The 11270-nt window shown below is 38.3% G+C and overlaps 1 protein-coding gene across 3 annotated transcripts in view; it reads left to right on the top strand.

The window, feature by feature from the left end:
* The window catches only part of SPTAN1 (spectrin, alpha, non-erythrocytic 1), a 63036-nt gene that overhangs the window by 24368 nt on the left and 27398 nt on the right, over window positions 1–11270 (top strand). For 2 of the 3 annotated variants that reach the window (XM_006892489.1, XM_006892490.1), the window contains exons 21-28: window positions 641–789; window positions 1973–2032; window positions 3174–3372; window positions 4673–4777; window positions 5522–5545; window positions 6030–6065; window positions 9272–9319; window positions 10249–10340. In XM_006892489.1, coding sequence (XP_006892551.1) covers window positions 641–789; window positions 1973–2032; window positions 3174–3372; window positions 4673–4777; window positions 5522–5545; window positions 6030–6065; window positions 9272–9319; window positions 10249–10340 — 713 coding nt within the window. The remainder of the gene's footprint in view (window positions 1–640; window positions 790–1972; window positions 2033–3173; window positions 3373–4672; window positions 4778–5521; window positions 5546–6029; window positions 6066–9271; window positions 9320–10248; window positions 10341–11270) is intronic. The other variant, XM_006892491.1, reaches the window with a different exon arrangement.

Below are 11270 nucleotides of genomic sequence, written 5' to 3'. Positions count from 1 at the left end.
AATGTACTTTATTACAGATCTGTGGAGGACAGTGGGTCCTGGCCTCAAAGACTGCCTCCAACGGAAGAACTTTTATGTGCTTTATATGTGTATAGTAGCCACATGTGATGATTAAACACTTGAATGTGGCTAGTATGACTGAACTCAATTTTTAATTGAATTTATTTACATAATCAAAGGTGGCTTGTGGCCCCAGTATTGGATGGCAGTTTTATAGTATTGAAACAAAGAAAGGTTTTTCCTTCATATTCTTTTTTTCTTTTTTTTTTTTTTTGTCCTTCATATTCTAAAGTCATTGCCTCTTTAAGCTTGACCTTTTCAGTGCTTGGCAGGTCAGAAAGAGACAGGACCAAGATTTCATTCCTTACGCGTGACTTTAACTGTGGTGGGATTCACTTAAAATGATTTAGAGGTCTCTTTAGTTTGAACACACAGTTATGCACAAACAGAATCCTTGATTTCTCCCCTTCTCAAGAAAGAATTTTAAAAGAATATTTACACAACTTGAAGAATGTAATCATTTCATGGAATTATACATGTAGAAATTGTTGAATTAATGTGTTTGGCTCTGGATATCTTCAACAACGAAAGAAAATGTCCTTTTCTCTTCTCTCCCTTTTTTCCCTTTTCCTTTTTTAAGGACTGGTGGAAAGTGGAAGTGAATGATCGGCAAGGTTTTGTGCCAGCTGCATATGTGAAGAAATTGGACCCTGCCCAGTCAGCATCCCGGGAGAATCTCCTGGAGGAGCAAGGCAGCATCGCACTGCGGCAGGAGCAGATTGACAATCAGTAAGGGCAATATGGTCAGATTTCAAAGATCCAGGCCTCAGCAAGGGGTTTCCTTTGCATCCCATGTGGTTTAGGCAGTGTCCTGAGGCTTCTAGAACAAATACTCTTCTGGTGCCTACCTGCACTCAAGGGCAAACTCCTCCTGCTTTCCCCGGGTCATTTTTAACCCACAAAATGCCCTGTCTAAAGCTAACATCATTACCGATAAGTTTCACTGCATTTCTTTTCTTCCCCTGTGCTTATGAGTTTCTTTTTCTGAATGGTGTTTTTCTAGCTATTATCTTAACCTTTGTTCTCTGATTCAAGCTGCTTCCTGGAATCGGATGTTTACATGTTCTGTAGTTCTGCACCTTTAAAAAGGCTGCTAAGAGAGCATTTCTCTACACTATTGTCTTTGTGTTCTGAGGATGAATTTTAAAAAAAAAAACCAACCTGTATTCTCTCCATATACCTAAATTATATTGATGTGTGTCCCTGATTTGTGACATATTTTTATTTATTTATTTGTTATTATTTTGTGGGTGTGTACTGTTGAATCGGATCCGATTGGCACAGGAAGAGATTGCTCCTCCTTTTCCAGTAGAGCATCTGGTGGATTAGCATGACACATTTTTTTTTTATTAAATCAGCAGCTTTGGGTACTTGAGAAAAATGCATTCCCACTAGAGTTTTAAAATAATTGAATTTTTTACAGTGTTGATTGAGTCTAAAAGATTGGAGTTTATTTGCACACTTAAAAATTGTTTCTGTTAAGAATAAAGGTTTTGCTTTGTATTCTTTCCAGTGGCTTGGATTATAATGAGAGCAAAAATGTGGACTAAGTATTTAGCTAAAGTTGTTTGTATAGCTCTCAGTAAAATGTCTTTCTAAAGGTAATTAATTTTTATTCCATGGCTTTGATCTGAAATTACCAGTGTTTGCAGTACAGGAAAATGTACTGCCTTAAGCATGACAGGCTTTTCAAGAAACTTAAAGCGAACTAACCCTCCAGTTTAATTTTCCTGCTATTCCTTTGCTGTGATTTTATTCATACCCTGGCCTGCTGCAAATAGCTTTGAATGACTCCTTAATTTTCCCTACTTAAAGCATCCACCATCATGGCACAGTCGGAGTTGCCACTTCTCATTCCTGTGGATTAATACCACTAATTTGTGCATGCTTTTGCTGTGCCCCCTCTGTGCAGGACACGCATAACTAAGGAGGCCGGCAGTGTATCTCTGCGTATGAAACAGGTGGAAGAACTGTGAGTAGGCTGAAAGCATTGCTAAGTATCCTATGTCCATTGCTATACCTGTCCATTTCCCCTTTGTTGCTTCTCTTGAAGCCGGTTGTTCATCTAAAAGAGATGAGGTGGTGGGAGCGACTGTGTTTCTGTGTAGCAGCTTTCATTCGTGTGGGAGAGGTTTTGGTGAAGCGGAGCCAGTTGACGGCTGCTTATCTCATTGGTTGCTTCTGTGTGCCCCTGTGTGTTCAGAGTGTTGGCTCCTCCTCCTGTTGGTTCATTGTGGTGGACCAGCCACCATCAGTAGAAAATCTGAAGAATATTCTAGAGTATTCCCTTTAAAAGGAAGGGAATGAAATAGTTCTTAAACAACTTCTGCTCTTGGTAATTTACTAGCTTTTTTTTCCCATTTGTGAAGTTTAGATTTGATGATTTTTCCAGCCTTTGTTTTTTCTCCAACTTTCAGTTCAGTGTGAGTTGGTTTTTTCATGTCTCCAAACATGGTAGGGATTTAGTCTTTGGTATTTCCGTTTCCAAGGGTTAGAGAATTCTTTGGTGGTTCTTAATAAATCTTCCAGCTAATAAATGACACAAATAATTGTATATTCTACCTAGTTTTTCTTGTGAAGCTGCTAAAACTTTTTCAAATAATTTCAGAAATTTTCTACTGATCCAGAAATACAGACAGGCTATTTCAAAACTCAGTACACTCCTCATTGCCCTGGCTTCGAGCCTATTTGGAGAATTATAAGAGAAGGGGAAGAATAAAATCTCTGTATACATTATGCTCAGCAAATTCATTTCACTTCTCAGCTGTAGTTGCATGAACTCTGTTACTGTGCTAAATATTTGTTTCTAGTCATTTGTGGTTGTGCTTTTAAAAAAAAATGTATGGAATTAGCCTGGGAATGACTGTGTCTGGCTCTTCCAGCCACCGTGTTTGTGAAGGATACAACGTATTCTTCTCCCCTTGGCTGTGGTGTAACTTAGTAACTTCATCTTCATCTAGGTTCTGATCCTTTGTCACTAGGGCATCCATCATTACAAACTCATAGCCCTTGGATCCACTGCTGGGAGACAGACACCTACCTACTGGTGTGTAAACCTGTTTAGGAAACTAATTTCCTTCCTTACCCCTTGTTACCCTCTTGAATCACATCAGATATCACTCTCTTCTGGAATTGGGTGAGAAGCGTAAAGGCATGTTGGAGAAAAGTTGTAAGAAGTTTATGTTGTTCCGTGAAGCGAATGAACTACAGCAATGGATCAATGAGAAGGAAGCTGCTCTGACAAATGAGGAGGTCGGCGCAGACTTGGAGCAGGTTGAGGTGCTACAGAAGAAGTTTGATGATTTCCAAAAGGTATATAGGAAGTCTTGCATTTGAGTGGAAAAATCTCTTAAATTATTCTTTTGGGTTTTCATCACAAATTACTAGAATCAAAATGTGTTGTAAAGGTTACATCTCACCATTTTAAATTACCTTAATGGAAACTTTCCCTGGGCTAGTTTAGTTTCAAAGTGGTACAGTTTTAATTACATGCTCTTTTAAGTACTTTACTAAATCTAAAATTTTAAAAAGCTTGAAACTACTCTTACAACCGTTAATTTTTACTTTCTCTTGTATAAAAGAGTCATTGCCAGGGAGTCAGAACTAACTATAGCCAACCTTCCAGCGAGTGTTCAGAGGCTCTAAATCTCGAGAGGAAGAGATTGCCCATCTTCTACCCATGGAGATGCTGGTGGATTAGAACCACCAGAGAAGTGTGCCGATTGGGTTAGCAGCACCATGCCCTACATTTCCAAAACAGTAAATCACAGAACTGAGACTGCTAACCTTTCTTCCGCAGAGTCTTGATGGCTTTAAATCACCAGAAAGCAACATAACTCCCTACGGACAGTGCCACTAGAGCTCCCACCCTGTTGGCTATGCAATAAAATGCCATCACATTTTTTTTTTTAATTTTAAAATGCCATCACATTTTGAAAACATTTTCCTCTTCTGCTTCCCCAACCCCCTAAAAGGCCAACTCCATGCTTGCTTTGGCAGCACATATACTAAAATTGGAACGATACAGAGAAGAATAGCATGGCCCCTGCGCAAGGATGACACGCAAATTCGTGAAGCGTTCCATATTTTTTTTTAAAAAAAGCCAACTCCATTTGACCAGAGTGGTGGTGGTTTAGGTTCCATTGAGTAGAGGATGACTTATAGTGACCCTCTGAACAGCCAACCTGAACCCTGACCTATCTTTTGCCATCCTCATCATCTGTGACATACTCGAGCTCAATGCTGAGGTCACTATATCTATCCACCTCATTGGAGATCTTCCCCTTCGCAGACCATCCATCTTCCGAAGTATGATGTTCCTTTCCAGGGAATAGACTCACCTAGCTGCATGCCCAAAGTATGAAAAGTATGACCAGCATAGTGCTTCTGTATCTAAAGTTAATTAAATTTCACATACAATACTCTCTATACTCTTTTCTTTCTTAGTAGTAATCACTGTATTTCCCTAAATTTAAGTAATTGCCAAGGATTAAAAAAGAAACATGAAACAATTTATAGCCTGTAAACTGGAAATTGATAGAACTGTCATTTAAAAATAGGGTTTGTGAATCTGTCTGCCTCCTTTGATTTGCTTTTGTGACATTTACTCTAGGATCTGAAGGCAAATGAGTCACGTTTGAAGGACATTAACAAAGTGGCTGAAGACCTGGAGTCTGAAGGTCTAATGGCAGAGGAAGTTCAGGCAGTACAGCAGCAGGTGGGTGTCTCTACCTTAGTGAGCCTACATTGCCCTAAGGTAGCAGCTTTGTTTCATTAGTAGTCCAAAATTCTGGCTGAGGTATAAGGCCAGTTCCACTGGCTACCCAAGGCCAACATTCCTTGCTTTAATAAGGTGGAGAAAAAGAACTTCTATCTTTTCCGTAAGCCCATTGGTTATACATTTGTATATTTTTTTTATTGTTTAAATTTATGTAGCCATATCTCAGATAGTACGGATTCTGTTTTAGACCATCGTAGTAAGGTGAACATCACAATAAGATAAGCACCAGTTCTTTGTTCTTTTTTTTTTCCCTATTTCATTGTTGCAGTTTCCTCCCTGCCCACCCCCAGTTTTTTTCTTAGTACATATAAAAGTTATGTTTACACAACACTGTAGATAATGCAGTAACATTAAGTTTGAGATACTGTAAGAATTGCCAAAATGTGCCACCGAGACACAAAGTAAGCACATATTGTTGGAAGAGTGACTCAAGACAAAGTTGCCACACAACTTCAGTTTTGTTTGGGTGGATTTTTTTTTAATGTAGTATCTGTAAAGTACAATAAAATGCAGCATGACTGTATTGCTCCACATAGACTTATTTGGTCTAATAGACCTCTTTAAAGGAAGTGCTAATATTTTTATGTGCATTTTTGTGATTTTGAGTTTCTGAATTTGATATTAAGGACTAAGTATTACTGAGTGGTATGTAATAACTCGGGTTTCCCTTTCTCCCTGTAGGAGGTGTATGGCATGATGCCCAAAGTAAGTCCCAGGAGCTCCATGTGGAACTTGAACATGAGAAGGATTAGATCTTGGGAAGACTATACAATCAAAGTCTAAAACCCTTTAGAAAAGAAATACTGAAAACTTTAAATTTGCTATTTTCTGAAAGATCTTTTTCATCCATTCAATTTTCTAAAATTTATTTCATACTTAATATTTAGGTGTATTATTCCTTCTTGGAAGCCTCTATGAGTATGATAAGAAAAGTTGGTAATTTGTTACTCAATTTTCTTATCCTCACCAATTTTACTAAAATAGAAAATTGGAATTTTTCTTATTAATCTCTCAACCAGTCATGCAGCTTACTAGCAGTCAAAGATAAGCTCTAAAGTATGGAGAGAAAAATGTTGCTTTGGTTTATTTATCTATGTACTTCTGCTGGGCAAATATTGAGGCATTAAAAAGAGGAAAGATGGAGCACTGCTTTGCTTTGTGCTGCTAAACTCCTCCTCTCTTTAATTAGGATGAAGGTGATTCCAAGACAGCCTCTCCATGGAAGGTAAGGATTTCTTTATAAATTTTCAGAGTTGTGTGGAAACATAAACATATTTTATGTCTTCCTCGGTGTTATGCTTGTTTGGGCCTCTGGTCATTCCTACACTTGTTTGCACTTTCTTTTTGACCCTAGCATTTTCTTTCAATCTGCTATATCTTGAAATGTGGGGGAAAAATTCTATTAATTTGAAAAAAAAAGAAATGTGGTGCTTTATGTACACAAGCAAAGTGGTCATATATAAGTATTCAGTACAACTAAAGGAGCTCTGGTGGCCTAGGGGTAAGGATCTGCACTGCCAACCCAAAGGCACTTGGTTTGAATTCACTAGCTACTCTAAGGGAAAAGGATGGGCATTCTCCTCCTATGCAGTTAACCGCCTCCGAAAAAATACTGCAGGGTCAGATATGATTAGTTCCAACTCGACGGTACACAGTAAGAATAAGAACTGCTGACCAAAAGGTTAATGGTTCAAATCCACTATTTGTTCCATGGTGGAAAAGACATGTCCTACTAAGATTACAGCCTCAGAACCCCTATGAGGACGTTTCTTCTTTGCCCTACAGGGTTGCTATGAATTGGAATTGATTCATGAAGTTGGCATTTTCATTTAAGTCAAAAGTCATTGCTGTTGAGTCAAAACTGACTCATAGCTGACTCTCCAGCAGGTTTTCCAGGTCTGTAAATAGAATGGGAAGAGAGTGCCCATCTTTCTCCCTCAGAGGACCTGATAGTTTCAAACCACTAGATAGGCATGCAGCTTACTATGCTCTACTCCACGTGTGGTAAATGAATAATTTCTTTAATAAAAATGAACTGAGCTATTTCCTGTGAGGTAGAGGTTAAAGATGTCCAGCTTTTCCAAACTGCTATGTTACTTTATAATGTCTAACAGTTGCGGTCAGAATCACCTTGGAAGGGAAGGGGCAATTGAGTATGCAGTTCTTTAGTCAGAACATCTTGCCCTCTACCTCCTGTGGGTTTCTTGGCCAAGTGGTAGCTTTCTGGGTCCGCCAAAGCTGTCTCCTAGTTCTGGTGTCTCATCCTCCTGTTGTTCTTGCTGCTGCACCATCCTCTTCTGTGTAACAGCTTCCCTCCTGCTTCTGCTTAAGCCTAGTAGGTTGATGAAACTGACCAGTCCACTTATTAAGGTTCTTATTTGCCTGATTTTATCCTCACAAGATTTCAGTGCACCTTTCTTGCATTATCACCAAGCTAGCTAATTGCCCTTGGTGGGCCCAAACATATTATTTGTGTAATCCCAGCCAGTCATTATATAGGAGTCCCAATGACTCGGGCCAGAAGGGCCACATTAAGTAATTCACTGCACTTAAATGAGCATGGCAGCAACCCCACTGTTAAGTGACATATATTATTCTCCTCTATGCCAGAGAACCCTGTGGGGTTAGCACTTCATGGTCAAATATTGTCTTGCAATAGCAGTGTGTTCCAGATGGACATGGTATGACTTAAACAAGAACATGAAAGGGAATATCACGGAGGGTGATAATAGTAAACTTTCTATTCATCATATGCATGACCACTTTTTCTTGCCTAAGACTTAGAAGACTCCACTTCTGGTTTTTTGTTTGTTTGTTTTTTTAATTTTATTATTTTGTGTGTACCATCAAATCGGATCTGACTGGTACAGGAAGAGATTGCTCCTCCTTCTCCAGCAGAGCATCTAGTGGATTTGAACCTTGTATCTCTGTGATTGCAGTGCAGCTTCTTGCCACTAGGCCACCAGAGCTCCCTGAAGACTCCATTTCTTAAGGAGAATTGTAAATGGGAGGAATAAAAGATGGGCTAAATGAAGATAGAAAGTAAAGAAATTGAGTTTTGCTTGCATAGTTGGATTTTTAATGTGAAATACTACTATTTTGAAGCTATTTGCTTACATTTCAATTCTAGCATCTTTTCTCCTGATTCAGATGTTGAGGAATAAAAGTACATCTTTCTGAAGTACAAAGAAAGTACAAAAACCTAAATTCAAAAGAAACTGCATGCCACAGATACCAACAAACCTCCCAAATCTATACTTGGTCATCTTGTCTGACGTGAAAATAATGTTATTTCTGAAGTTTTTTTGCTTTTTTCATTCAGCCTAGCTCTTAGTAGTTTTGCTCTTTAAATAATGTTTCCAGATTGGAGTGGACAATAATTTTTTCCTCTGATTCAGCTTTTCTCCTTGGTCTCAATTTTAGGATTTTTTTCATATAGCAGAATTTGATTATGGATGATAAAAGTAGGCAACAGCCTTAACCTGTCAGATCTTCCAACAGTTTTTTTGGTGGCATCTAGTGGTTTTCAAGAAATATCTTTTATGCAGCAATGAATGAATGGAAATCCAAAATCTCTGTAAATGTTCATTAAAGTTATTTTAAAAAAATTATTTAAAATTTTAAAAAACAGTAAAAAAATATTTTAGATGTCTTTATTGACATTCTGAAAAGGATTGGAGACATTGAGTATCTGCTGAGCTCTGTACACAACCACACTGACTGAAAATGTCAGCTGAGATGCTCACCAGAATCGCTTGAGAACTGTGATTGACTGTGCACAAACTTTGGCTCTCCTTCCTTTACATAAAAGAAGGATTATGATTGTTAGAATGTCTCCTAAGAGCAGTTTCTTCCATATATAAATAGGAGGGGGCCCAAGATCCCATGAGACATTTTAAGAAATGATGATACTGGGAAGAAAACTGATTTCACTGGTTTTTCTTTTTCACCTGGTGAGGTCTTAGTTCAAAAAAACACTGTTGAAATGGACAACATAAATAATCATAATAGTAAATGAAGATTAAATTGATTCCTGATACATTTAATATTATAATCATTCTCTGCTGCCAAAACTTACTAAACTGAATGTTCCTGTGGCACTGTCAAGAAAAGAGCATTAATTATTATCTTTGACCTTTTTTTACCCCCGATCTGTTTCAGCAGTCTTAACTGTGGTTTTTTTACCACTTTTTTTCAATACTTACTAGAAAAAATTAATCTGGGAACTGGGTCTGAATGAGCATTTGGAATGTTGTTTCTTTTGATCAATTATAATAATAATGCTCCTGCTTAGAATTTGGCAGCATCCCTTCACGATGATAATTTTGGGTCACAATTGGGAGCTAAGTGATATCACTTACATCTCAAAATTCTGTCTCCTAATTGGCAGACTCTTGATTCGTTTTGCTCTTTGCTTTCCTCCCTCTGTAGTCTGCTCGCCTGATGGTTCACACTGTGGCCACCTTTAATTCTATCAAGGTAAGATACAATGAACAATTTTTGCTCCTTTTCTCTCTTTTCTCCACCCCTCTCTTGCTATTTGTATTGGAACTCTTTTTTTTTTAAACTCTTGACCTATTTTGTTGTAGCACTTTTAACTCTTCTAGGGCCAGCAGTTTCCCAGGAACAGTGATTCTTCATGCAGAGTGTGTTGGTTACCTTTCCTGATCAAGAATTTGCAAGTTATTTCTTGGAAATAATAGAATTTTTTTAATCTTGGAGAAATAGTCTCTATTATACTTTCTATCTTGGGTCCTCACCTATGTCCCTTCCCAACCATCATTGATGTTTTCCATTTTGAAAAAATTTAATACTATTCAATAAAATTGTCTTCCCTTTGGTTTCCAGTAGGGCTTAGATCTGCCAGGGTCATATTCTTAAGAAAACAATGAAGGCTTTTCTTCCCTTCAAATACCACTCTTCCTGAACCTAAGGGAGATTTGCCACCTTCTGTTTAAGGTCCTCTGGCAAGCCAACATTTTTAGACTTGTGTTGGGTGATGTAGTGATGTTAAGTGCTTAGAAGGAGAAGAATTTTTGCTATTTATTAATAATTGTTTATGAAGCACTTAATATATGTCAGGCACCCAGTTTGGAGTTGAGAGTGGACAATTCAGTTGTGCTTCCTGCTGTTAAAGGCGGTTTCTTAACCAATGCTTGTGGAGTGTCCAAGCTACAGGGTGTGACAAACTTTGGCTTAATTCAGAATCTACTATTTTGCTATGGTTGTATGCTAATTCTTGCAGCCAGAAATGTTGGAAACAGAAAATTGTATGTGTTCTAACATATGTTAGATAACATTTCCTGTTATGCTTCCATATTTTTTAGCATTTCCCCCAAAGTCATCTTCTGTATAGATATGACAGAAGAGGGATTACGCATAGCTGACACTTGGTTGTCATTTTGCAGGAGCTAAATGAGCGTTGGCGGTCCCTGCAGCAGCTAGCTGAGGAGCGTAGCCAGCTCTTAGGCAGTGCCCATGAAGTGCAAAGGTTCCACAGGTAAGGAGGCCAGGGCAGCACTGGAAGATAAAGAAGCAGTCTGTTGTAATGTTTGTGGAATTTACACTGACGAGTTTGTCTCCAAACAAGTGCTTTAAACTTGTTAATTCTATGAAAATCCAGTTGTTGTTAAGGGTCATCAATCACCTGTGAGTCATAGCGATCCTATGTAGAACAGCTCTGAAGCCTGCCCTATCCTGTGCCAGTCTCACTGACTCCTATACACCTACCCACATTGCCCCAGTTACTGGATCCATCTCATCCAGGGTCTTACTCTCCTGTGCGGTCCCTCTACCCTTCTGAGCATGATGTGCAGGCCACATGCCCAAAGTGTGTCAGACGGAGCTTCAGAATCCCAGCTTGGTTTCTTTCACCTTCTCCAAGATAGTTTTCACTTAAATAAAATATAAAAGCTATAGCTGTTCTAATTTGATTTCTTACTGATAATTGCTCAGATACACTAAATCAGAATCTACATTTTGAGACAACCCCCAGGTGTTTTTTTAATAGTTATTTTTATTTTATGTTGGTCTGTATACATTATGTTTCATTTATACACTTTGCGTTTCACACATTCCTCTATTCACATTGTTTCATACAATCTAGGTTATTCTTTTTTTTATAATTTTTAATTTTTTTTTTATTACAGAGGTTTTGGATTTCCATTCATTCATTGCCACAATTTTCTCCCTTCCCACCCCTCCCCACCAGCTCGCTTCCCCCTCTGAAGAGAGGGAAAAAAAAAGAAAAAAATGCCTTCATTAGTATACAATTCCCACGTCCCTTCACCCCCACCCTACCCCCTGAGTACACTTCTCTATGCAACCTTAATTCTGGATTCCTGTGCTAACCATAATACTCAATCATATATCACTTCTAATCTGTTCTTTCCCTCATCTGTTTCAATACAATATACATAATTTATCCAGT

This window comes from Elephantulus edwardii, unplaced genomic scaffold (genome assembly GCF_000299155.1).
Source record: "Elephantulus edwardii isolate Elephantulus edwardi_28Jun2011 unplaced genomic scaffold, EleEdw1.0 scaffold00116, whole genome shotgun sequence".
NCBI lineage: Eukaryota > Metazoa > Chordata > Mammalia > Macroscelidea > Macroscelididae > Elephantulus > Elephantulus edwardii.
The sequence above is the reverse complement of the archived record's forward strand: the minus strand, read 5'-3'. Positions and strand labels throughout refer to the sequence as shown.